The sequence below is a fragment of the Diospyros lotus genome, chromosome 10 (genome assembly GCF_014633365.1).
Source record: "Diospyros lotus cultivar Yz01 chromosome 10, ASM1463336v1, whole genome shotgun sequence".
Classification (NCBI taxonomy): Eukaryota; Viridiplantae; Streptophyta; class Magnoliopsida; order Ericales; family Ebenaceae; genus Diospyros; species Diospyros lotus.
In genome coordinates, this window is record NC_068347.1 from 29,050,616 (window position 1) to 29,075,905 (window position 25,290).

At 38.0% G+C, this 25,290-nt stretch overlaps 4 protein-coding genes across 7 annotated transcripts; 1 reads left to right on the forward strand and 3 right to left on the reverse strand.

Moving 5' to 3' along the window:
- LOC127810900 (probable polygalacturonase) lies at positions 1-3,449 on the reverse strand. Its single transcript, XM_052350491.1, has 6 exons — positions 3,147-3,449; positions 1,664-1,984; positions 1,458-1,578; positions 1,173-1,347; positions 999-1,069; positions 1-898 (listed from the first exon to the last, which is right to left on the reverse strand). The coding sequence occupies exons 1-6, from the start codon at positions 3,222-3,224 to the stop codon at positions 228-230; spliced, it is 1,437 nt and encodes a 478-aa protein (XP_052206451.1). The 5' UTR covers positions 3,225-3,449; the 3' UTR covers positions 1-227.
- Positions 3,450-6,659: 3,210 nt separating this feature from the next.
- Positions 6,660-7,863, reverse strand: LOC127812096 (protein HLJ1). The gene is made up of 4 exons (XM_052352418.1): positions 7,715-7,863; positions 7,538-7,589; positions 7,384-7,451; positions 6,660-7,313 (listed from the first exon to the last, which is right to left on the reverse strand). Exons 1-4 carry the CDS (start codon positions 7,859-7,861, stop codon positions 6,975-6,977), a joined length of 606 nt encoding a protein of 201 aa, XP_052208378.1. The 5' UTR covers positions 7,862-7,863; the 3' UTR covers positions 6,660-6,974.
- Positions 7,864-10,562: 2,699 nt separating this feature from the next.
- LOC127812258 (uncharacterized) lies at positions 10,563-16,588 on the forward strand. Its single transcript, XM_052352646.1, has 7 exons — positions 10,563-11,139; positions 12,128-12,325; positions 12,466-12,738; positions 14,213-14,315; positions 14,789-14,907; positions 15,061-15,237; positions 15,507-16,588. The coding sequence occupies exons 1-7, from the start codon at positions 10,840-10,842 to the stop codon at positions 16,263-16,265; spliced, it is 1,929 nt and encodes a 642-aa protein (XP_052208606.1). The 5' UTR covers positions 10,563-10,839; the 3' UTR covers positions 16,266-16,588.
- A 1,115-nt stretch (positions 16,589-17,703) lies between these two features.
- LOC127811877 (uncharacterized) lies at positions 17,704-25,010 on the reverse strand. Of its 4 annotated transcripts, none has more exons than XM_052352067.1 (8): positions 24,689-25,010; positions 21,619-21,749; positions 21,270-21,347; positions 21,131-21,175; positions 20,993-21,037; positions 20,820-20,871; positions 18,926-19,022; positions 17,704-18,292 (listed from the first exon to the last, which is right to left on the reverse strand). In XM_052352067.1, exons 1-8 carry the CDS (start codon positions 24,975-24,977, stop codon positions 18,127-18,129), a joined length of 903 nt encoding a protein of 300 aa, XP_052208027.1. In that variant the 5' UTR covers positions 24,978-25,010; the 3' UTR covers positions 17,704-18,126. The 4 variants fall into 4 exon arrangements, with proteins under 4 accessions (XP_052208027.1, XP_052208030.1, XP_052208028.1 ...); XM_052352070.1 differs by having other exon boundaries at positions 21,619-21,780; positions 24,689-24,874; XM_052352069.1 differs by having other exon boundaries at positions 18,125-18,281.
- Between the last annotated feature and the right edge of the window lie 280 nt (positions 25,011-25,290).

Consider the following 25,290-nt stretch of genomic DNA (forward strand, 5'->3'; position numbering starts at 1 on the left):
TCACTACCAAAAAAATTCCTTAAAGATGAATGAAGAAATGAGGCTGTACACAAATCTGTATAACATGCAATGCAAATGGAGATGGGAACAAGGAAGTATCCTGGACTCCCTCCCGCCTTATTGCTAGAATCCGGCCACTGCCTAGGACCATGATGGCGAACAGTTTCCCGGCTTGCCGTCGTTGAAAATGGATCAAGGATCGAGCTCCCGTGTTTGGGGAAACGGTATCATAAAGCTGCAGCCCGGCTGTGAGAATTCGGAAGGGAGAAGCAGGACAAGGAAGAGTTTGAAAACGCGCTCGAGAGGTCGGGGCATGGCTTGGGGAACACGAACCTGGAGGACCCCAAAACATTTGAACAGACCCAGTAAGTAGAAGAGCAAGTCACTGCCAAGGATATGTTAGATAGGCAAATGGAAGTGAAGGGAGCCTCTTCAATGCCGGTGAAGTTTCCGGCCAGGGTGATGTTTGTGCCGACCACATTCTGCAAGGTGATGTGATCCAGCTTGGGGAGCGCGTCTGGGTCGAACATGTCGTCGGGATGCGAGCCGCTCTGGCCCGAGGCACGGAATGCCGTGTGGACATTTGTCATCTCAACATCGGATATAAGGATGTCTTTGATATACCCGCCCCTGCCTTTGGTCGTTCTCAACCCAATGCCGCTAAATGAGTTGCGTATGTAGAGGTGCTCGACGAGGACGTCTGAAATGCCACCGGACATCTCACTGCCGAATGCAAAAGCAGAGCCGGACGATGCTTGGAGGTGTACTTGTTTGACGTGGACGCCTGTAGTCGGTCTGCCATACGCAATTCCATACTCGTCCCAGCCGCTCTTGAGCGCAATGGCATCATACCCGGTGCTAATGTTACAGTTCTTTATACACACTTTATCCGAAGAATCTGATACATATTTGTCGTGTGAGGTAGATTTTTGTTCGTGTGTTTCTTTTCATAATCGCAAATTTGAGAACCCAGAACACGCAGAAGTATAGGAACTGACCTGGCACTATGCCAACAGTGTAGGGCGATTCGGGTGGAGAATAGATTGAAATGTTGTGAACTTGCGCATTGCTGCATAGCATTGAGATATGCATTTAACTCCGAATGCTGATTGAGGCATTTCATATGAATTGAAGGATCAACTTAGAAGTCTTAAAAGGTCAAGCCGGCTCACCTACAATAGACTGGATGAACATTATATGAAGGGGCGTTAAGGAATGTTATGTTTGACAATACAACATCCTTGCAACTAACAAACTCGACAAGATGTGGGCGGCTGTAATTCAAGGAATGTGAGATGAACAAATCCCACCAAACCCAGCCCTGTCCATCGATGGTTCCATTATCACCTATTATGGCACGTTTATGAATGATCAATAAAGATGCAGGAGAAAAAAACAGTCAAACATAGCTGCATTTGGTAGTTGAATATGATGGTATGCACTTGAGAGTAATATACCTGTAATTACCACATCATGCAGCATGTATCCATTTATTAGGCTTATATAGCGTCTTCCGGGAAGTTCGAGTCCTCGGCCATACGAAGGTAGGGGTTCGACAACCTCCCAGTGAGAAAATTCCTGATCAAGCACCAACATGTTGAAAAAAAATCTGTCATAATAAAGAAATAGATAAAAATATTGTGCTATTAGAAGCATAACAAACCTGAGATCCAAGAATTGTTGCGCCCTTTGCCAAGAAGAGTGTGAGGTGGCTGGTGAGATTGAAACTCCCGGTAAGCCACTTTCCCGGTGGCACATAGAGCTGAGCACCACCCTTGTCGGCAAAGGATTTGAGATAAAACACTGCATTCTGGAATGCTAGGGTGTTCAATGTCTTGCCGTCCCCAACAGCACCAAACTCCAAGATAGACACGCTATGTGGTCGGGGCTGTAAGTTTGGTTCATAGTCGCACTGTCCCTCACTCCCTTTGCCACTGATTTCAACCGCACTGCTCAAGGGGAGAAGCAAAAAAAGCAAAGCCGCCTGAAGAAATAGGGAAACGACAAAATCACATCTTAGAGAAGCATGGATGCACATCACTTTCTGAATTAACGGTTGTGAATTAGTGGAAAGAAAGCGACAAGAAAAGACAGAATTGGTTGTTGATATTCGAGTATAATTATTTTCTGATAGAATCCTCAAGTTGTGGACAACAGCAAAAGACTAAATTCCAGAATCAAAGTCACCGAAAATGCCAGAATATCCAGCAACACGAGAACAAATGAAGGAACAATAATGCAAAATAAAAACAAAGGCCGGATTCAAGAGCTACGAGAAGAAGAAAACTAATCGGTGGCAGCTTCCACAGAGAGAAAATTAGACAAACTATTAGTCCCAGATTTCGGAAATAAAGAACTAATATGATGGTTACTTGGAATAAAATTTATAACAAAGAAGGGCGTCCCTGTGGACGGGACTCTCTCCCCGACTGTTTCCACAACTCAAAATGAGACGGCAGTATGATCATAAATCAAGAAAAAAGCAAATAAAACAAGAATACGGCATCAATAGAAGCGCATCGTGCGTCTATGCCGAACAGAGCCTGTTAGAAATTACTGAAGGAATCAGAATCTTTCTGGAGTACTAATCCAAAGTCCGGATGAATATGAAGAAGATTTTCTGGAATTTTGGCAAACCAAATGTAACATATCAAGGAAAATCGACGTGAAAACAACTTAAGTTCTGAAACATATGAGCAGAGCATAGTGCAATAAAGTAGCCACTGGGAATCAAAATAAACCACTGATTTTAAGGAATTTAAAAAATACAGTTCCTGGACCAGTACCACTGGATAACAAAAGCCACCCATTTCAGGAAAACCACCCAAAACTCAGATCAAAAGGCCATAATGAAACGAAATTCAATCAAATCATGAAATCCAAAATGATGATCCTAGCAATGTGGGATTGGGAAAAAGGCCCAAATGTTCCCCCCCACTCTTAAGCTATAAATGGCAATGGAGATTCCAGAGATCTTCAAAGAGCACCCAGAAAGGCAACAGAATATACATAGATCTCAGACGATTGCTGAAAATTTTGAAAACCCTAAACCTATTGAAATCAAACAAGAAAGGAGAACAAGGCTGGCAAATCCTTGATTTGGCAAAACCAGAAAGGAACCAAAACAGAAAAAGAAACGTACTTACTAGCATCTTCATGAGCCTTGTTGGCTTGTTTACAAGGGGCATCACCCAAAGAGACAAGAGCACAAACAAGAACTGCATATCAGGGAAAAAGCAGCAAAAACAGAGCAGCTTTCTGGGTATTAGAATCCACACACAAAGCTCAAAGGCCTTTATTATATAAATGACAAGAACATTTAAACATGGTGAAAGTGAAGAAGAACAATAAGACGGAGGAGAAGAATAGTAGTATTAATAAAACGACAGCTTTTTTCACCCAAAAAAATAAGCGAAAAAGAGAAGGCAAGTCAAAACAGCAGGGGAGATGAAAAGGAGATTAAAATAAATGTATGATTACCCAAATGCTAATCAGCAATTAAATATCATCAATGACATGTCGCAAGCCTGGCTACTGTTGTTTCTGAGTTTGTAACGGACCCTCCATTTGAGTTGTAGATAATGTTGCCTGCACTGTGTGTGTCTGTATATATATATATATAGAGAGAGAGAGAGAGAGAGAGAGAGAGAGAGAGAGAGAAGAGAGCAAAACTCACAGTGGCAGTGTTTTGTTGTGCGTTGGCCTAGATTTGTCAGGGGAAGACCGGTAACGGGGAAGAAAAGGGTGGCGATACGATTACATTGAGGTGCATGGGAACTTCGTGAAAAGGTTCAGGGTTTCCGACACGTGCGCGGAGGGAGAGGAAGTGTCGTGTACGTGGCGCTTTCTGAGCGTGGGTAACACAGGATGTTCACGGGAGTGCCGGTGCTGGGGCTGCACATCCGCACATGGAATTAGAAAGTACCCAAGACCAAGAGAGAGCCATGACCTCACCTCAAGCATTCATAAACCCTTCCTTTCTTTTGTTATGTAATTTATTTTTAATATTTTTATTCTTATTTTTTTTTATGAACGAAAAGGATTAATTTGAGAAAAAAACCAAACAAATAATTTATAAAGATTTAAAATATTAAAAATAAACCCTTTAATTAGTCTATTAAAAATTTAAAGTTTTATTGGTTGGTAAAGAAATTTAATTCCAGCCTTGAAGTATCCATTCATTGGCATTTAAATTTCATCCCATAATGTCATTAATTTGATTTAATTGTATATATTTATATATATTTACTATTTTATTATTATATATATTAAAACTCAAAAGTGGAGAAAAATGAAAGGGACGGGGAGGGGGCTCATGGGAAGGATCGTGAGGGCGAGCGCAGGGCCAAACAACCCCCCCCCCAGAATTGGAAATGAAAAATGGTGCTCCCATGTGCAAAGACAGGGAAGTGAGACCCACATTCAATCATGTGTAACGTGCCAGCCTGGAATCTAAGAGAGCTAGAGAAGTTCCTGCGTCACCCCGTAATTCATGCTCCTTTTGTCCTACTGGTCCCGGTGTCTCTCCGCGTGACACTTCCCTCTTTTTATTCCCAAGCTTTTCTTTTAATCTTTTTCTACTTGCTTAAAACTTATTCCTTTTATTATTAGAGTAATATTATTTATTTAAAAATAATATTATAAATCATTATCGATGGCAATATCATCAATTATGTATCACATTTTCATTAAAGAAAATTAAAATGATCATAAAAATATTACATATAATTGATGACACCATTATTAGTCATGACTGATAACATTACTCTTTCTCTAGATTAAAAATATATTTTTAATTTATTTGATACATTTTTACTAGAAAATGAGAAGATACAGATGTATAGATTTTCAATAAAAATATATTAATTAGACTAAAAATCTATCTTCAATTTAAATAAATAGTATTCTTCTTCTTATTATTATTATTATATAAAATTTTGAAATTTATTTTCATGCTACTAAAAAAGCTAAAAGTTTGAATTTCTTTTTTTAAACTAAAGAATGCAAAAATAATTGTAAAACTAATGTAACGTTTTTGTATTCACATTAACTACCATTACACGCAATAAATAAATGACGACGCTTACCTAATTCAAATTTAAATATATCCATCAATGCCAAGATCTCTATGGGCGCCTGCAGTACAGGGAGGGCACAAACAACTCATGTGGTATCGCCATTAATTAAATTAATTGATGATAAATGATTGGATTGTTTGTTGGATTGTACATCATAATAATAAATAATATATGATGGAGATGGATGGATGGGACGTTGCTAAATAGCTACAGCTATGGCTAGGCTGCGGCTGTGGCTGTGGCTGTGGCTGTGGCTGTGCAGTAGTAGTAGTAGTAGTAGGGATGTCGTGCATTTTGGTCAAGCCGTTTTGACTTGCTGCTGCTCCGCTTGCAGGCATTCCTGCCCTTTTCTAGTAAAATAATTTCTTATTATACTTTGAAAAAATACCAAAATAAACTGTAACCAGGATTTGTTCTTTTAAAATTAGTGCTAAAATCATAAACTTGATTATAATTGGATGAGATGACATATCCAAAGGCCGAGATCAATGGGCATAGTTTGAAATTAACACAATGGACAACTAACCTTATTCTGAAATTATTCCTTACCCCCCCAATAAAGGAAAATAGGAACCCACATGGTGTGGGGTGGCTGGAGGAGACGGCCAGTTACATATATACCAATCAAACATAAACAAACAAGAAAATTAAGGAGAAGAAACAAAGAAGGGCACGCACCAACCTCAGCCATGTGGCTCTGCTCTTGTCTCTTCTTCTGGGCCATGCCCATGCTTGTAGTTGCAGAGCAAGTAACAAATTAAAAATGGCCGTGACAATACGCACAAAACCCAGCTAGTTTCAGGGACAAAGATTTCCTTCATCGGCAGAGCAGAAGAGCGGGGTAATTCTTACTAGCTTTTAGTTTAAGAATAGATGATAGCAATTTGAGATACCAAATTCGAATCCCTGATTAAACCTTTTTTTCCCATTTAGGCACGAGATTCCACCCCAAGGTGGAGGAGGAGAGGCTGGATGGCAACAATTCAGGCGCTGCTTTTAGGGCGTGCTTGGCTGCTTGCGAAGACTCAGATGTGTAATGCCATGTTGTTGGTCATTTACCGGCGAGGCATGAGGCAGCCAAGTACTGGGCGTCTGGGCGTCCATCCAATAAGTGCAAGAGCTTGGGATGCCGACAAACAGACCAGAATTATTTCTCCACATGTGTTCTATGTTGGGCTCATTGTGTGGGAATTTGTGTATTTATTTAGTCGCCCCTAAGATAATCTGAGCGTCATATTCTCACGATTTTGAAGTTAGTATGATGTTCTGCATTTTCTGGGTGAAATTTACTTAAATTTTTTTTCGTGATTTGTGCCATTTTGCATACACTTTTACTATTTTAGGAGGACTATTTGTGTTATTTTATTAAACATATTTTGTAAGATAAGTACAGTTTGACCGAATGAGAGGAGTTGTTTTTACCAAAAAAAAAAAAAGAAGACAAATCACGAGGATCCAAAATTTATATGAGCTTTTTTGGTATTTTAAAGTAAATACGAGACTATGAAAGACTGAAAATTAGAAGATAAATAAATAATTTTTAATATATTAATGATTCAATTCCAATATAAATTGATTTTGCTTGACATCAGCCTGCACCTTGGGCTTGGACAGAGAGGGAACTTTCTAATTTTGGTCCATGATAGATGGGCTGCTCCTGGTCCAAGCCCGGCCCACGAAGAGCCTCCATACACCCTTTGGAACAGTGGAAGTGGAACAACAAAGCTGCAAAGGAAAGTGTGAACTGTGGGTCCAAAGTTAAATCCTACTTTTCCAAAACAATGATGAATTAATCATTTGTCTTCACCTTCTTTAACGATCAAATCAATCAATCCAATTTCTAATTAGCTGAAACTTAGCTTTTCTTTCAACGAAAAGAGAACCGTTGTTTCAGTTTCATGCTTTTCCGCCAGTCCTCCGGTGAGGGTAGCCATAGAACTGGTAATCGGAGGGGTTGAAGACCGGCTGCTCTTTGGCCGGCGGACTGAAAACGGAAGAACCTCTTCCCGACGCCAAGCAATTCTCAATGACCCTCACCTCTTCTGCAAATCTGGCTCTCAGATCCCTGAACCCAGCTCGGATCATCTTCCGAGACGTCGATCTCCCCATTGGCATTGTCCCTCCGATCATGGCAGCTGGACGGCGCCGGATTCCCTTGCAGTCAATGCAGCGGCTGTTCCGTCTCTCCACGTTGAACTCTATCCTTCTTCCACCATCAGAAAGGCATCCATAGGCCTGCCAAAATGTTCAATAGCTTGCTTGTTATCCAATAAATTGTATGAAATATGGTAATCTCCAAACTCACCTCTGAGACAAGCTTGAAGGCAGTTTCAGCCATGGGGTGCTTGTTCTTATCAGGATGAAGCTGCAAAGCTGCCAAGAAAACACTCTTCACCAACACAATAATCAAAGCAAAATGGCATGCGTATATATGTCTCATCGACAAAAATTAAGCTTACCGAGTTTGTGATATTGCTTTCTGATGACATCCAAGCCTGCATCTTCGTCAACCTGCCAAAACCCAGAAACCCCAGCGAATCACAAACTCAGAGAGAATTAATAAGACAGCTTAGGATGGATCGAAAATGAGAAAGAGAGACAAATGCAGAGAAATTAAACGTGTATATATACGTAACTCGAAGAACAAGGTACCAGTCGATGAAAGGAGTTGTTGTTTCGCGGTCCCCGCCGCCGTGAAAATGAGAGCAGCCTTTGGCGAGCGTCGGGATGCTGCAAATCTCTGTGACTAGTCGCGATTTCAGATCTGATTCTTCTTCTCCCATTGATGAACAGATCATGAGCACTGGGAGATCGACGGAGGAGAGTTTAAAATTCAGTATATATATGGGTTTATGTGCAGATTTTGAATTTTGATAGATGGGTGTGGTGGAGCGGTTAAAGGGAAAAGTAAAGAACAAGTATATATTTTTGAAAGTGGATTAGATGGAGGGAAAGAGTGATTAGCAAGGTACGTAGAGGTAGAGGAGGTTGGTAAGGATCAATAATTAATTGTATATATGCATGGAAGATCAAATTAAGATGAAGCATAATTAATTTATATGATTTAAGACACTCTCAAGTCTCAAGTTGTATAAATATAACTATGGAGATGATAAGACTGGAAGATAATATCTGGCTGGTCTGGTGGCCAGATGAATCCAATTTTTCATCATTAACACTATGGAGATGATGAGGAGCGTTTGTTTCGCGGGAAAATCCTTGCAAAGCCACTAAATATATATAGAATAATATAGAGAGAAGCCAATTAATGATTGTATTATGGGCCTTTATTAATTTGTTTGTTGATTATTAAACCAATGCGGCTCCTTAGTTTTGGGCTTTTGACCAAATAGGCTTTGAGGGGCAGCCCAGCTAGCTCGTGTGTTAATCACAGTTAAATGTTAACTGCAACAGATTGAGCAGTTAATATTTTGAAGCTTCCAACAGAATCAGAGGAATTTTTTATTTTTTTTTTGAAGTGGGTTGTTAATATTATTAGAAGACTAACATTTAATTATGGATAATTTTTAAATTTTCTAATTAAGCATTATCTAATATAATAGCCAAAAATTTGTTGGCCTTCCTCTCTTTCTCTCTGAAGACACGAGAAAAGGGATAAAATCAACACAATTGAAACGGATTAATGTATTGTCTTCTAAGGTAATGCTATTAATTAAGATATAAATTAGAAAAAAATTAAATATGAAAAGTAATTTTTATTATATTTATTAAATTTATCTGATAATTATTGAAAAAGAAGTCATGTGATTTTTTATTTGAATTTTTTCACATAAATTTATCTTTTTCCCTTCCTGGATAATTTTATCTTAACCTTATAGATAAAAAAAAATGATACATATATCTTCTAGTATATTTCAAAAAATTTAACAAATAATTTGATAAAAATTTTAGAATGTTTTCAGTCATATTTTGATAATTCTATTTCTTGATTTGAAAAACATTGAAAGTTTATCTTGATACAACCCTATTTTACTTATTTTAACAAATGTTATCTAAGTTTGTTTGTAGAGTCCATGTGGCAATACTATTTTAGTTTTTAATATTTTACTTTGGATCCACCCAATTTTATATATTTTGTGATGAAAAAAAAAAAAAGAAATTCCATAATTTTAGGCAACATTTTTGTTAGGCTTAAGACACATTTGTGCCTATGAACTTGGGGCTTTTAACCATTTTGTGCCCCTAAACTTTGAGGGGATCTATTGTGCCCCTAAAATTATATTTTGAACTTATTACACACCTCAAGTGTGAATTTTGGATAAATCATACACCTCATTGTCTAATTAGCACCACACATGCGTTACATGACTCGCCTTCTTCTTTATTGGCAACCTCTCACCTTCTTCGTGTTGGTGGCGACGACCATTTTCCTTAATAGAGGCCACTAGGGTTGTCGATAAAAAGAAATAAGAAACCCAATCACCATGGTTGAGAAAAAGCAAATCGATTGGCCATGGTAGTAAAGAGGCAATCCAATCGGCCATGGCAGGAAAGACCAATTGATTGACAACGACAGAAACCTATAAGGCCATGATCGATTGGACCATCCCATCAGCCACAGGCAACGTGTAAACAGTGTGAGTCACAGAGACCCATAACAACAGAATTCCATGGCGGCGACGGCAACATGAGGAAGACGAGCGACTGATTAACTGCTCGCCTTCCATGCCTCTGATGACCAAATTTGTTGCCCACGCAATTACTGTAAATGTGTGGAAGAAAAAGAATAAGAAAGGCACATGAGAGGAAAATGGTGAAGCATTGATGGCGATGGCTGCAACGACAATGAATGGTGATGGAGGCGTTGGTGGCAATGGTGACGATGACTGCAATGATGGTGATAGTGTAAAGAGAGAGAGAGAGAGAAATGAGTTTAGTTTACACTGACATGTGGCAACATCTCATTAGTTTTCAATGAAGATAAAAATGCGTGTATGTGACGTGCACAATTTTGGAATTTGAAATGTGTAATAGGTTCAAGTTTAGAAGTTGAGAGATACAATAGGTTCTCTTCAAGTTAAGTGACACAAATAGTTAAACAGTTGAAATTGAGAGGAGGTACAAATGGTTAAATAGACAAAGTTTAGGGGCATAGATGTGTTTTTAGCTCTTTTTTTTAATGGGTATAGGTCAATAAATTAAAATTATCAAATTAAATAAACACAATAATAAGTTACAAAAATTAAAAAGATGATAAGAATTAATAAATTTATTAAATTTAAACATAACACTCTTTTAAAGGACCAAATTTTAATTTTAACTAATTTTAAAAATAAAAAAATCGGACAATTTATTCTCTTAGATAAAAGCTTACCGGTCGCACCAGTTCAGTTGCCATTACTACTAGTGGGTTTTACTTTTGTTTCTAGAATTGGAATTTCAGCTTTAAAATGTATATATATATATATATATATATAGTTGGGTTGGAATTGGATGCCTTGACGTTTCCACTCTGCTTCCAGCTAGAAAACACACCGTGTGCCTGAACTAAATTACCACTCTACCCCACCGCCGATAGCTGACATTTTTCCTCGTCACTCGCAGTGACCCAAGGACAAAACGGTACTTCCTCGCTCCCATCTTCTCCGAAGTGGACTCTCCATCCAAACGTGCATAGCCCTCCGGGTTCCGGATACATTACAGGGGCGGTGGTGCTTCCGCACTACATATTTGTTCAATCCTCGAACTTCTTCTTTTTTCTGTGAGAATCACTTCGCCGCAGTGAATTTCCAGCGATCTGATGGCCGCCACGACAATGGCGACGGCCGCCGGGGCGGTGGTGCTTCTGTACTACATATTTGTTCGGCGTGTACCGGCTGAGGAGGCCGAAGACGACGGCGCCGGCGATGCGGACGGCGAGTATTCGAAATCGAGTAGATCTAAGAGGAGGATCGCGCGGAGGCCAGCTCAGCCCCCGGCGACGTGGTTTGAGGCCATCGCGACGTTGTCTGAGACACTGCGGTTCACGTATTCTGAGACATTGGGGAAATGGCCCATCGGCGACTTGGCGTTCGGCATCAACTACCTCATGCGAAAGCAGGTCCTAACTCTGTTCTTTAACTCTAATCTCTCGTTCCCAGGGTTTAATTTTGTTTCTCGCTTGAAACTTCCATTAGGTAAACGAGCTTAGTTATCGGTTTTTGGCTTATCTTAACGAGGTTGAATCGATTTAATATCGTTTTATATAATTTTGCGGACCATCTGAGCTTATGTGTCCAATATTTAGCCAATATACTCTAGGAGCCAGATCAAGCGGGTTAGTTAGCAGCTTCATTTCTGATGCTATGTTTCAGTAGCTCAAATATTGAGTTTTTTTGGTCTCCAGCACATTTAATTCGATCTATGCTGATTGTATTTGGAATTTTTGTACCGATGGTTCGCTAGCTGATTAGTTTGTTTGTCCTAGTACTGAGAGTATTGAACTCAGAAGTTGCCAATGGTCTTTTGATCGGTGAGCCTATAGTAACATCTAGTATGAACTCTTAGTTATTGATATGGATTCACTGGTGATTCATGTGGTGGAAGGTGTGAATATTGGTTCAACATCACCAACACTCTATTTCCAGGCATTTGAAAACTTTAGAATGTAGACATTTACTCTAATTTTCAGTTGAATCCAAAACATGTCATATTGTTATGTCTGGAACTAAGACTTCTGTCCATAGAAGATGCAGGAAAAACCGAAAAAGATAGATTAAGAGAATGTAGAGATTGAAACCAAACTTGTTTACTTTTTTGGGTGGATCAGAAAATATAAGAAAAAAATGTATATTTGTTGAATGAATTTATTTTGATTTGATTATTGATAAAAAGTAATTGCAAATAATTATTTGAGTTTCCTGTTTGCTTGAAGAATCATACTTCCAAACAAGAATTGCCATTTCATATACTGGAGTTTGTAGAGTGCACTCATATATTTCCTTCAAGTTACAAGCTTATTTAGCTGTCGCTTCCTATCTCTATTTTTGCTTTAAGGTATACTACTTTGTACATGTGCAATTGGATGATAGGTTGTGATGTTCTTGCAGGGCAATCTACAAGTTCAGAGTGTATATGCTGGAGATAATTGTGTTCAACTCAAAGGCCCAGAAATTATTGCCGAGTTGAATGATTATTTAAGGTTGTTAATCCTTTGCAGGCTGTTCTCAAAGAAGCCCTTTGCAGTATTTTTGGAATCTGCTGGCTTAATGGAGGCAGATGTTATTCTCCAGAAGCCCAAAGCTGGGGTAAGTTTAATCATTTACAACTCACTGCAGAACTCTCACACATGCAACAAGTTGCATGGTGGGAAAGTGTTTTAACCCATTTTTTTCACTATTTTATATGGGAAGTGCTTATTGCTTGAGTTTGTGCCTGATGTTGGCAGCTTCTGAAGCCTGCTTTTACAATTCTGTGCGATAAAAATTCAAAATGTTTTCTTCTACTGATACGTGGGACTCATAGCATCAAAGATACACTCACTGCCGCAACAGGCACGGTGGTACCATTTCACCATTCAGTTCTACATGATGGTGGAATAACCAATCTTGTTCTAGGATATGCACATTGTGGGATGGTTGCTGCAGCTCGTTGGATGGCAAAGCTTTGTACTCCATGCCTGTTGAAAGCTCTTGATGAATATCCTGACTACAAAGTTAAGGTAATTATTATTTCTTAAGTGCATAGATGCATCTGGGAGGATCTATAGCGCAGTTATGTCACATTTCCTGTAATATAGGGAGACGCTCTAAAATTTCACTTTAAAGTAAAAAGTCACGAGTCAGAATATCTAGTGTCTTTTGCCAAAAATGATCTGTACAAAGCCAATTTACCTAAAACTGTGAATTGGAAATAAACTCTGAAATATTGCCTTCTTTGAAGTGATGGCTCAAAACTGTACACGTCTTGTCAAAGAAAAGAATGGTGAAATTTTAGTAAAAGCATTTATTTGGTCTAATAAAAATAATGTATTTGAGTGTGCCTATGCATGAGCATGTTTCCAAATCTAACTCATATTAAGCTTGCGTTTGGGAACCATGACATAGATGGAGATTACTAGGTTTAGTGATTGAGTCATTGATGGAATTTTTTACATGTTTCAATCTTATTTGAGGATTGGGTGATGGAATGACAAATGGGTTTAGAATTTGGCAAATGAAGGAGCCTTTTGGTTCAACTGTTCTATGATGGCATGTGATAAAAGTTAAAACAGATTTTCCATGCAAATTTCTGTTCCCCCCCCCCCTCCAGCCTTTCATGGCTATATTTCAACTTCTTTTGATACTATAAGAAAACATAGGCAGGTCATGACAGAGTGGTTTTGTCTGTTTAAGGAGGCAGAGTGAATTCATAAGCTTGTCCTTCATTATTTTGCAGAGTGTGATGTTTTGAGCATGTTAGTCTTTTTGGTGTACAGTGAATGATGTTAGCATATGTGATGGGGGTTTTTAATTCATGAACACAGGCATGCTCGAGGAAGTTTCAATGCACTGAACTTGAAGATTTATTCCTTTGTGTGATCTTTGGCATATTTAAAGGAAGAGGGGCAATAGAGTGTTGGAAAATGTATGATTGGAAGATTTCTTGTCTTGTAACAATCCTTCGTTTCCCCTTTTCTATGGTTGAGAGAGCATTCCTGTAGTTATTTATGATACTTCTTTTTTTAATTAGTCTTTCATGTTCTTCCCCTTGTGGGCATGTTTGTTACATGCTTATTAAAAAAGAAAAAGGATCCTGTACAGACCAGTTTTTGGGAGACAGTTCCCTGTTAACATGTTTTACTTGAGAGTTCAAAATGGCTTTGTTTAGTTTCATTGGAAAATCCGTGGTTTTTCTTCTTGTTCTTATTTTATTTTTATTTTTTAATCCCAAGGCTAATACAGATACTTTTCTTGGCAACTGGACTGATGGATTTTTTTGACTGGGACACCTCCTTTGCCACATTTCAGCTATTTAATTTTAGTATGATGGAATGTCTCCTTTGATATCATATCTGATGTTGAACAAAATCCATTTTCATATATTCCTTAGTGGTATCTAGTTGTTAGGCTCATCTGTTAAATTGTTTGTAGTTTCATAGTACAATTCTCTACGCCTCCATGAATATTTTACTTATCTGGATTTTTTCAATTCAGATTGTTGGCCATTCACTCGGTGGTGGTACTGCTGCACTGTTGACCTATATTCTTCGTGAACAAAAGGAATTCTCCTCAAGCATTTGTGTGGCATTCGCCCCAGGCATGTTCTGATGAATATGGTGCTTGAATTTTTCTTTTTGCTGTTATCATATGTTCAACTTTTTCAATTGATTATTATGTAAAATTGTGCATATGAAATAACCATTGCAAGAGGAAGTAGACTTATCTGTAACTCCTATGCTGACTAGTCAGTTGTTCACCAAAAATTGCATAAATTGCCTGATAAACTTTCCCACTTCCAGTATTCTATATAAAAGATATGTGGAATGAAATTCTGGCAGGAGTTTCTTGGATAATTTGTAACTGCTGACTGGCAGCCCTCACAGAGAGAAAGAATGAAAGAATAAGAATAGGAGTTCTTTCTGTATTAACATGTGATTTTTATAATTTCTTTTTTTAACATGTTTGCTTAAAATGCACGTCCTTTTCAACTCTTGTAATTTTTGTTCTTCTTGAGTGGTTTCTGTAGCTTCTTGATTTATTTAATTCTGAGATAGCACTGTTACTTTACAGCTGCCTGTATGACATGGGATTTAGCCGAATCAGGCAAGCACTTTATCACTGCAATCATCAATGGCTCCGATTTAGTTCCTACATTCTCAGCACATTCTGTTGATGATCTTCGTTCTGAGGTACAGTATCCAATTCTCCTCACCATGTACTTTTTCAATCATGTTTAAAGAAAGATAAGACCACAGATAGAAATGATTGTGAGCTAGAACTTAATGTCTTATGAAATTTGTATTTTTTGAATTCAAATTTCTTAATTTAATATTAATCATCAGGTCACAGCATCTGCTTGGTTGAATGATTTGCGAGATAAAGTTGAGCACACAAGAGTCCTAAATGTGGTTTACCGGTCTGCAACTGCATTAGGGTCTCGTCTGCCATCAATAGCCAGTGCCAAGGCAAGGGTTGCTGGTGCAGGTGCTCTACTGCGGCCCGTCTCCAGCAGTACTCAGGTAACATCACACCGGAACTAATTCTATGCAGTCCTGTCAATGGCTGTGAAGAATTGATTTCAAGTAGTGTCCGCTAATGGAGAGTTGATACAGTTTGAACAACATGAAGCCTCCGCTGGCTCACAGCCAATTGGTTTTAGTAGTCATGACGAGTTTCCATCATAAAATAAAAAGAAAAAAAAGTTTATCAAATGTTTCTCTCCGGTACTTTGTACTTTGTTTCCACTTTTCAACGTTACAACTCATACTTGGTGATTGGTCGATTCTAGGTTGTGATGAAGCGTGCCCAAGATGTAGCTCAGGCTGTCGTAAAGACACGCTCATCAATATCATCATGGTCATGTATGGGTGCACGTCGCCGCCCTGTGGCCCCTCTACCAAACTGTAAAGAGGACGAGTTACCCAGAGCCCCCCTTATAACTGAGAGAATATCCGAATCTCTTGTGACTGAAGCAGTAACGATCGATTCAACAATGGCAAGCAAGGAAGAGTCTTGTTCTTCAGGCTGTGACTCTGGGCGCGATGATTCGGATGAAGAAGAGGAAGAAGTCCCGGCGGACAGGACCACCCCTACATCGACCACAGAAACCATGACAGAAGGTGGGTTATGGTATGAACTGGAGAAGCAACTTGAAATCCGGGACGATGATGCAGATGCCCTAGCTCAGGAGGAAGCAGCTGCAGCGCAACAAATTAGCGAAGAGGAGAGGGTGCTTACTGATGCAGTGGAGAGCAAGAAGGTCATCTCCTTGGCCGAAACTTCGGACAGCCACAGATTCTACCCACCTGGAAGAATTATGCATATCGTATCGATACAGTCTGATTCTGGTCATGATGGAGCGGCCGAGGAACGCGTAGGTATCTATCTTACACCAAGAGAGTTGTACAGTAAGCTCCGGCTCTCAAGAACAATGATCAACGATCACTATATGCCTATGTACAAGAAGATGATGGAGAGAATAATCAGGGAACTGGAAAATGATCAGGTTTGTATTTATGAAGAACAGTGGGACAGTGTTAGAGATTGACGCATCCTAAAATGAAATGTAGTGGATAAATTTTTTTTTCTTGAAATGAAGTAGTGGTGGTCACTTGAAAAAGAAAGAGCAAGGTCACAATTTCACTAGATAGATTCCAAGGTTAGGTCAAGTATTTAGCAAAAAGAAGAAGTTCGACATACTCCTCTCTTTTTCCCTTTTTTTTCTTCATTTTTGTGGAGAGGCTTAAAATTATGTCCCAAACTCTCGTGACTAATTGGATATGCTTTGCAAAGGAGAAGATATCCAAATGTAATCATACATTCTCAACAGTAAATGTATAACAATTTGCAGTGTTAGAAAAATTTAAAACTAAAATAGAGTTTTATCTTTTATTAAACGGAGTTACGAATTTAAATAGATGATAAATGTATAATTGTGATAATCATATTATATTAGTGAAGTAACTATATATTATATTAGTGAAATATCATAGTTACGTTAAATATTTTTCTATTATAAAGGCAGATACTATTTTGCTTGTAAAATTATTTAATTAACATTTTATTAAAAATGTGCATACACACCGTATTTATAATTGTCCTGAATCTAGATAAAGAAAATGATTTTTAATTAAATGGACAAAATGTGTGCAAATTATAAAAAGATTGGCGGGAACCCTTCCTATAAATTTCAAGTTTCGAGGGAGGCTTTGGGATTTGCAAGCCCCACCTTAAACAGATGAGGCTTTCCAAAAATTGACGGGCAAGCCCACCTTAAGTAGGGCAGACTCGCTCGCCTTGCGGTTAATTGTGTTCGTCACAGTAGGCGTTGGCACGACCCGCCGTCTCTATACGATCATTGACGAGTCGTCAAACACCCCTGACAGGACGGGCTTAAAAATTTTTGCGGTACTCCCCCTTAAGTTATAAGCAAACGAAAGCTCTCTCGCTCTTCTCTATCTCCGATGTGGGATTTGCTTACCATGCAGCTTTGCATCACAAATTTCTTCAAACAGCCCATAATTACAAAATTTCTCACTATTACAGTTTTGGTACTTAGTATTATTTTTTATTAACGGGGTTTCTACTTTCTAGCATGTTCCATCGACTTGAAGTTGGACAAAATTTATCGTCTTTATTGCATCCCTCATCATCTTTTCAAATTGCAACGCTACTGTTGCAAAGGGCATGACTAGAGCATGTTTGGTTTTGGTTTGGTAGTACTAGTAATCACAAATTTCCCTTTTAATAAAAAATTGAATTTTTTAAAACAAACAAATAAAGCTACATTAAACCAAAAGTAAGAAACCATTTTTTTTTTTTTTTTGTTTGGCTAAACTGAGGAACCCATACTTTAAATTAAAAACATAATTACTTATAGGGGAGACTCATTATTTTCTATAAACAAAAAAAAAAGAAAAGAAAAGAAGACAGACACAGTGATTGATACGAACCAATCACTTGCGGCTGTGCAGAGGCTGATCTGGTAAGTTGAACAGACGCCATAACATTGGATTTGGATTGGATATTTTGAATTGTTGTTGGTTGATTCAAAATGAAGCCAGTAAGAGTAGTAGCTTGCTTATAGAATTTTGATACAACTGCAAGCAAGAAATGACAAAGCATTCCCTGTCGGCTGCTAGTTGAAGAAAACAACTAATGCATAGCTGGGAATAGATAAAATCTAATAAGCTGACTCACTACATGAGAAATTACTTGTTCCCCTTAAAAATGAATCGCAGGAGAATGTTATTCAGATTTTCCAGCTTCCCCACTGATAACCTTTTCGAAATCTTGAGTTTCACATGGATGCAGAGTTTCTTCCACAGCTTACCACTCAATTGACTGTGCGGACTAGCTACTGTCCACCACCAGATGGGTCTTTGCTCAGAAGCTCCTCCTCAATGCCATCAACCACCATACCTGGCCTTGAGTGGTTCTGGAGGCTCCTCTTCCATTATGCCTGAACCAGCTGCGGCCAAGTACTCACGGATGGTCGTTTCGCGGTCCCCAAGGAAAGTGTGATCCAGGAAATTGTTGTAGGCTGCATCACCCAGATTCTTTGCTGCTAAAACACTTCAAAATAGATCCTCATCATCATTTAGCTTTTAATGCAAAGCTAAGTTTATGATCTGTAGATCCATCCTAACAGTTCGTTGATGTGATGTTACTGATTATAAAAAAATGGATTCATTCATTCCACAGCCAGAGAAGCACATTGGGAGCAGATAATGAACTAGAGAGGACATGGAAGAGAGGTTCGGGAAAATCAGAATTGTTTGTTAATCATTTATCCAAGAGGTTTGCAACCTAAAAGGTCTCATGCGCATTCCATCATGAAGATTTCAGAAACAACTTTTCTACGTATTTATCATCCAAAACCACCCAGCAAAGGGGGAAAAAAAGAAAAAGAAAGAGAAAAATGAAATCATCCAAAACCAAACCACAGAACAGTTAAGAGACTTGAAAACCAAAGAAGTAATAAGGCGTCAATGGATTCTGACTCGTACAAGTGGTTTGCATAAGGTAATGCCGTTTTATGGTTGTTGTGATCTATCAGCACCCAAAAAGTTCACGAGAAAGCGAGACCAACCTTCTCATGTTTCAGATTGTTTTATTTTATCAGTTGCAAATTATTACTGTCCCTTGCAAGCAGCAATAGTTCTACATATATGCCTCAAGACAATGATAAAAGCAACTTTCACTTACCAGTGCCGAAGATAAACACGGCAAGGTAAGATGTCATCTCGCCAAATTTTGTGGATGTTGTAGCGTCCGTATCGCTGAAAAAAGATCTCTTGACTACCTGAAGAATAATAGCCAGCAGAATTGTACCCCAATATATTTAGCGCAATTGCATGATATCACTATCCATGCAAGAAAGTCAATAAAATTTGAAGAAAGAATAGAATGCTATAGAAAAAGGGGGATCTCCTGACTCAGGTACTCAAATTGATCTCATTCTTTCAAAAGATAGCACAACTGAAGCCTTAGCTTGAACACTCAAACAACTTTCATATTCCAAGATTGCTGGTAAGTAGACATCAAAACATATTTCATAAATTCGACTAATTTATGGCATTTAGTTGTGCAGCCAGGCTATTGTCTAAATAGATAAGAGCCGTTTCATGCAACCAACAGCACTACAAAGTCAAAGTTGTTTAGAATCCCCAAATTGGAAGTTTGAATTTAAGAACTACTTTAAAATCATTTGATCATCAGAGAACAGGTAGGAATTTGGGCACATCACAACTCCTAATGGAAGGTTAAATAAAAGTCAAAGCAACATCGCTAACAAGACGACTGGATTCTGTATAACTTAGTAAAGCTTGACAACTAAAAGACCATCTCAAAGAAATTGCAGTGGTAAGGTGGCAGAATCATTTGCAATAATACTTCAATATAATTTAGAGAGGGAGGACTAGAGAGGCCATTTTAACAAGAATTGGTGTAGAAGAGAATGTTGATGTCATGACCTAGGGTTCATAACGGGCTGAAATTGGCAATCGGAAGGATCCAATTGAATTAAGGTCAAGAACATAATGTATAGAGAGAAAATAGAAGAAGAATGGGGGAAAAATTAAGAGAGAATTGAGGGAGAGTAGAAGAGAGAAATGAGAGGGAGATTTGAGAGAATTCTTGGAGAGAGAATGAGAGTTTCACTAACAATTCAAGCATATCCATTTCTACAGCTGAGGCAATATATATAGCCTCACTTAGCTACCAAACAAAGCTCTCTAACCATCTAAGCTACAAGACAAAAAAGGAAAATAACATAATAACAACACCCATGTGCTGTAACCGAATTACAAAAATACCCCATAACTGTAATTGTAACTCAATTACAGTTTTGCCCCTATAATACCCAAGGTCGTGACAGTTGACTTAGTATAGCTGTTATCGTTTACACTTTGTGTATTGTGTTGATTATTGGTTGGTTGTATTTTTATGTTATGCTTGTAGCTGTAGATGATTGTATCTCAAATGCTGATGTATTAGCTGTGTGAGGAACGGTTAGAGCTAGTACATAATCTAGCTCTATTTCTGTTTGTGTTAGAGGTTGAAATCATTTTAATTGAAGTCTCAGAATTCTCTTTCTCCTTTGCTTCCTGTTCGACTTTTGTCTTCCGTTTCAATTGGGAGGAAATATTTCTTATATCTACTATCTCATCAAGGGGCAGAAACAAAATCTGTTAAACATAAAAAAGACAATTATGAGAGCTATGTGATGCAATCCCTTTAGGAAATCCAAAGGAAAAGATTATTAGAGAAACATAATTGTATATTTGTACTACTACTGTCTGTTGCACAAGCACATCTCATATTTATTTGTGGTTAAAATAACATCTGTGCAAGTATTTTCTGGTTTGTACAGTCCTTGGTTCATTTCTGAATAATTACCCTTATGTCAAGTATTCTGTATACTCAATCCGCCTCACAAACACAAGAAGAAGGCTGGATCTACATTTTAGGATATCAAACCAAGCCAAAATAATATGATGCTAGAAAGTAAAACAGAATGCTACCCAATGCTAGTCAACTGGCCATCATTACGCTTACAACATACTCACAATCAAATACCAGGGACTGCAAATTTGAGTACCTTTGCATCTGATTTGAAAGTATTCCTCATCGCTAAACCGTGTGCAAAGCACCTACATCGACAAGCAAACAAATAATGATCTAACCTACTTCATATCAAATTATAAATGAAAGCAGGACTTTCAAGAAAAAATCAATTATAAACTGCTGAGTATAGAGTCCAGTTTTACATACTGCAGGGCTAATATACAGCTTTCCATCCAGTGTTTCAGGTAAGACCTGCATAAAATATTTGAATTTACAGACTGTAACTTAACCATCACCATAAAGAAAGGGAAACTCATTAAGCAACACAGCAGTGATGGGGTTTACGGCTAAAAACCGAAACTCATGCTCCCTCTCAATAAAAGAAGGTATCTGGCAAAATAAGGAAGGAGATCTCTTAGTTGACATGTCATGATGGTTCAGAACTTCAAACAAATAAGAGAAATAAAGTAAAAGGAATTTATACCCCTGATTTTTGAATTTCAAAGACAGTAACAACAAGGGGTTCACCATCACAAGGCTCAACACTTAAGCTGGAAATTTCCTGCAGAAGTATAGAGTTATACATCATTAGCACATCAATACTATGTTAGAAAAAGAAAATAAAGGGATAGAAATTAGATTTCACCAAATTATTTTTCCCGGCTAGGTTAGACAATAATAGATAAATATTTCTCAAGGTATTCACTTTTTTGTTGATTATTTGTCGAAAGAAAAAAAGCCTATTCATAAATAATTTCATTTTCCTTTCTCAGAAGGCAAACAATCATCCTTAGTTAATAGCTATGCTAAACATGCATACAAAAATCACGCACCTTTGTATCAGGATTGGCGATGCCACGCTCAAAGAAAATTGGAGCAGCATGAGCAAAAATGCGCCTAAAGCCGTTCAGTTTAGCAAGTCTGAAGTTGATCAAATCCGGAAATGTACTTCTCGCACTGCGCTCTAGCAAAAGGGAAAAGACAAAAATACTCTTCTACAAAAGTAAACAAAACGCTGATAACAAGGAAAGCTGAGTTCCAATTGTAACTGGATTCTTCTTTTCTCCAATCAAACAAATCTTAACTTATTTTTTAAACCAAGCACTTTGCGTTCTTAAATAAAATTTTACTTCAAACACAAATTCATAAGTAAGAGAACAAAGTGAGCTTCCAAAATTCAAGTAACTGTGTACTTATAAATCAAACCAGAAAATCAGAAGTAAAATTTCTGATTGAAACACAAACGGTTCACTTCAAAAACACGATTGTAAATCAAGAGAAGAAAAAACACCACCATAACGTTGACGATTTTGGAAATAAATTAAAATTCATTTGGATTTCGTTGAAAATGTACTCTTAGTGCTTGTGCTTAATAAAGAACTGCGATGAAGACGTTGATTGTACGTGTTGGGTATCCACCACATGTGTGGTGGAAGCATCTAGCACCCAGGTCAAGAAAGAGAGCAAGAAAAATCAGAGAGAGTGAAGAATTTTGTTTGGAGTAGAAAAAGCAAACGTGCAAAATTCAAAAGGTGTGTGCCTGTGCAAAAATTCAAAGGCGGCAGCCTGTTGAAGCCGCAGTTGTTGAAGCAGCAATTGGAGAATGGACTGGGGAGCAGCAATTGGAAGGAAGCTGCACACATATACATATGGAATTGCTGGATGCACAGAGGAAGCGACAAAGAGAAAAATGAAGAGCAACTGTGGGCAGAACAATCTGGGTAGCCTGCACAGTCATCACTTAACCCTTGATATCTCTGCAATCCGTGGCCCAATCGTCACGATTTTTGGACAGCAAATTCGCAACTCATTGTTCTTCAAATCCAACGGTTAAGATCAAGATCCAATGGTCCATCTGGGAGGAATCGTATCCAAACAGTGGCATTTTTCTGGTGAGATCTTTCCTTGCTGTTTTTGAATAGTATTCCAAGAATTTTTATTCTTGAGAGAGTTGTGATTGGGTTGATTGTTTTGTTGCTCTTGGGAATTTTAGTATGTCAAGAATTATTAAGTTCTTAAGGATTTGGTGTGCTTCTAATGTTATCTAGAGAAGATCAATTGTACCTATTATTTGTTTGATAGTGAAAGTTTTGGATAGACTCCGGTCCCGTGATTTTTACTTCTTGCATTGAGAGGGTTTTTCACATAAAAATTTTGGGGTCCTTGTGATTATGTGATTGCTGCACTTATTTTAGATTACTCAATATCTACTTGATTTAACTCCTATTAGGTTCACACAAGAAGGGATAATTATTTTATTCCACTATGATTATTTAATTTACCGTGTTTTTTCTCCCAATAAGTGATATCAGAGCAAGGTTGCTTGGATTGTGACTTGGATAATGGATATTAATACAAGCAAAATGATTAATCTGAATGGTTCTAATTATGCCATATGGAAAGGAAAAATTGAAGATCTTCTTTATGTGAAAGATTACCATACTCCTGTACTTGGATCTGAGAAACCTGTAAATAAAACTGATGAAGATTGGACTTTGTTTCATAGGCAGATGTGTGGGTGTATAAGACAATGGGATGATGATAATGTGTTAAACCATATTTGTGGGGAGACACATGCATGGTATTATTAATCAGTTGGCTACATCTTGTAGATGATTTGTCAAAGCATTTAGATGACAAGCTTTTCTTGATAAAACAAATGATGGCTTTGCGGTATTGGGATGGAACTCCTTTCTAAATGCTTTAACAGATCATCTACGAGATGTAGTCAACTAATTAATAATACTGTGCATGTGTCTCCCCACAAATATAGTTTAACACATTATCATCAACCCATTGTCTTATATACCCACACACCTGCCTATGAAACAAAGTCTAATCTTCATCAGTTTTATCCGCAAGTTTCTCATATCTAAATATAGGAGTATGGTAATCTTTCACATAAAGAAGATCTTCCATTTTTCCTTTTCATATGGCATAATTAGAGCCATTCAGCTTAATCATTTTGTTTGTATTAACATCCATTATTCAAGTCATAAGACAATCAATCTAAGCAACCTTACTCTAATACCACTTGTTGGGAGAAAAAACAAGTCAAATCAAATAATCACAACGGAATAAAATAATTCTATCTTTTTGTGCGAATATAGTAGGAGTTAAATCAAGCAACTATGAAGTAATCTAAAATAAGTGCACTAATCACTTAATCACAAGGACACCAAAATTTTTACATAAAAAATTCCCTTAATGTGAAGAGTAAAAACATGTTAAGGGAGTCTACCCAAAACATATAATTAATCTTCTCTAGATAACACTAGAGGCACACAAAATCTTCAAGAACTTAATAATTCTTGGCACACTTAAATTCCAAAAAGCAATAAAACAATCAACCCAATCACAACTCTCTTGAAGAATAAAAATTCTAGGAATACTATTCAAAAACAAGATCTTACTAGAAAAACGCCACTGGATATGATTCCTCCAAGATGGACAGTTGGATCTTGATCTTAACCGTTGGATTTGAAGAACAATGAGTTGCAAAGTTGCTGTCCAAGATTCATGACGATCAATTCATGAGATGCAGAGATATCAAGGCTTAAATGACAACTGCGCAGACTGCCCAAAATTTTCTGCCCACTAATGCTCTTGGCTTTTCATTCTGTCACTTCCTCTGCACATCTAACAATTTCATATGTATATCTGTGCAGTTTCCTTCCCGTTACTGCTCCCCAGTCCATTCTCCAATTGTTACTTCAACACACGCAGGTTTAAGCCACTGCCGCCTTTGAATTTTTGTACAGACACACCTTTTGAATTTTGAACCTTTGTTTTTTCTATTCAAAAAAAAAAATTTCTTCACCCTCTCTGATTTTTCTTGCCCTCTTTCTTAACTGGTGCTGGATGCTTCCACCACACATGTGGCGGATACCCAACATTACGTACCGGAGAGGAGAGAACCGAAGCCGCAGATGGAGAGGAGGCCATCGGAGGAGACGATCTGTTCGAAATCGGACTCGTCGTTGAGTTGAAACGGTGGGCGAAGGAGGGAGCCGGATGGCATGAGGACCGGTGAGGATCGCCGGAGAAATTGCCGGCGGCTATTGGAGAGATGTTGTGGCTTGGAAGGCGAGAGTCGGGAGGCTACAGAAGAGAGACGGAATTGACGCGAGCGATCCCCTCTAGAAACGCCAAACAGCGAAGAAGAGAGCGTGGCGCTGGGAGAAGTAATCATCCCAGCCCAACTGCTTGGTAGCTCCAGCGGAAGAGAGAAATACACCCCGAGAGTGATATTTCGATCCTTTTCTAAGGGTAATTTGGTCAATTCACGTGATGGAAACCCAGGTAATAGATTCTAACACTTTAAATGATTTTTTTAACTAACAATTTTATTTATATTTTTATTAATAGGAAAAATATATTTTTTTATTTATAAAAGTTGAAATCTTAATTAAATTTCTGCAAATATATATATTATAACAAAATGTATATTCAATTTGAAATACATTTTATATAAATGTAAAAAATATTTTGTGAGTATAAATATA

Excerpts from the sequence above, each read along its gene's own strand:
- LOC127810900 (XM_052350491.1), bottom strand. The coding sequence starts at position 3,224 with ATGCAGTTCTTGTTTGTGCTCTTGTCTCTTTGGGTGATGCCCCTTGTA. Across the intron at positions 1,985-3,146 it reads CAAGGCTCATGAAGATGCTA|GCGGCTTTGCTTTTTTTGCT; the intron begins GTAAGTACGTTT and ends CTATTTCTTCAG. Across the intron at positions 1,070-1,172 it reads GTTCATCCAGTCTATTGTAG|CAATGCGCAAGTTCACAACA; the intron begins GTGAGCCGGCTT and ends AATGCTATGCAG.
- LOC127812096 (XM_052352418.1), bottom strand. The coding sequence starts at position 7,861 with ATGGGAGAAGAAGAATCAGATCTGAAATCGCGACTAGTCACAGAGATT. Across the intron at positions 7,452-7,537 it reads AAAGCAATATCACAAACTCG|CTTTGCAGCTTCATCCTGAT; the intron begins GTAAGCTTAATT and ends TTTTCTTGGCAG. Across the intron at positions 7,314-7,383 it reads CCTTCAAGCTTGTCTCAGAG|GCCTATGGATGCCTTTCTGA; the intron begins GTGAGTTTGGAG and ends ACATTTTGGCAG.
- LOC127812258 (XM_052352646.1), top strand. The coding sequence starts at position 10,840 with ATGGCCGCCACGACAATGGCGACGGCCGCCGGGGCGGTGGTGCTTCTG. Across the intron at positions 14,316-14,788 it reads TTGTGTGGCATTCGCCCCAG|CTGCCTGTATGACATGGGAT; the intron begins GCATGTTCTGAT and ends GTTACTTTACAG. Across the intron at positions 15,238-15,506 it reads CCGTCTCCAGCAGTACTCAG|GTTGTGATGAAGCGTGCCCA; the intron begins GTAACATCACAC and ends GGTCGATTCTAG.
- LOC127811877 (XM_052352067.1), bottom strand. The coding sequence starts at position 24,977 with ATGATTACTTCTCCCAGCGCCACGCTCTCTTCTTCGCTGTTTGGCGTT. Across the intron at positions 21,176-21,269 it reads TTGAAATTCAAAAATCAGGG|ATACCTTCTTTTATTGAGAG; the intron begins GTATAAATTCCT and ends TTATTTTGCCAG. Across the intron at positions 18,293-18,925 it reads CGTGTTTATCTTCGGCACTG|TGTTTTAGCAGCAAAGAATC; the intron begins GTAAGTGAAAGT and ends TCTATTTTGAAG.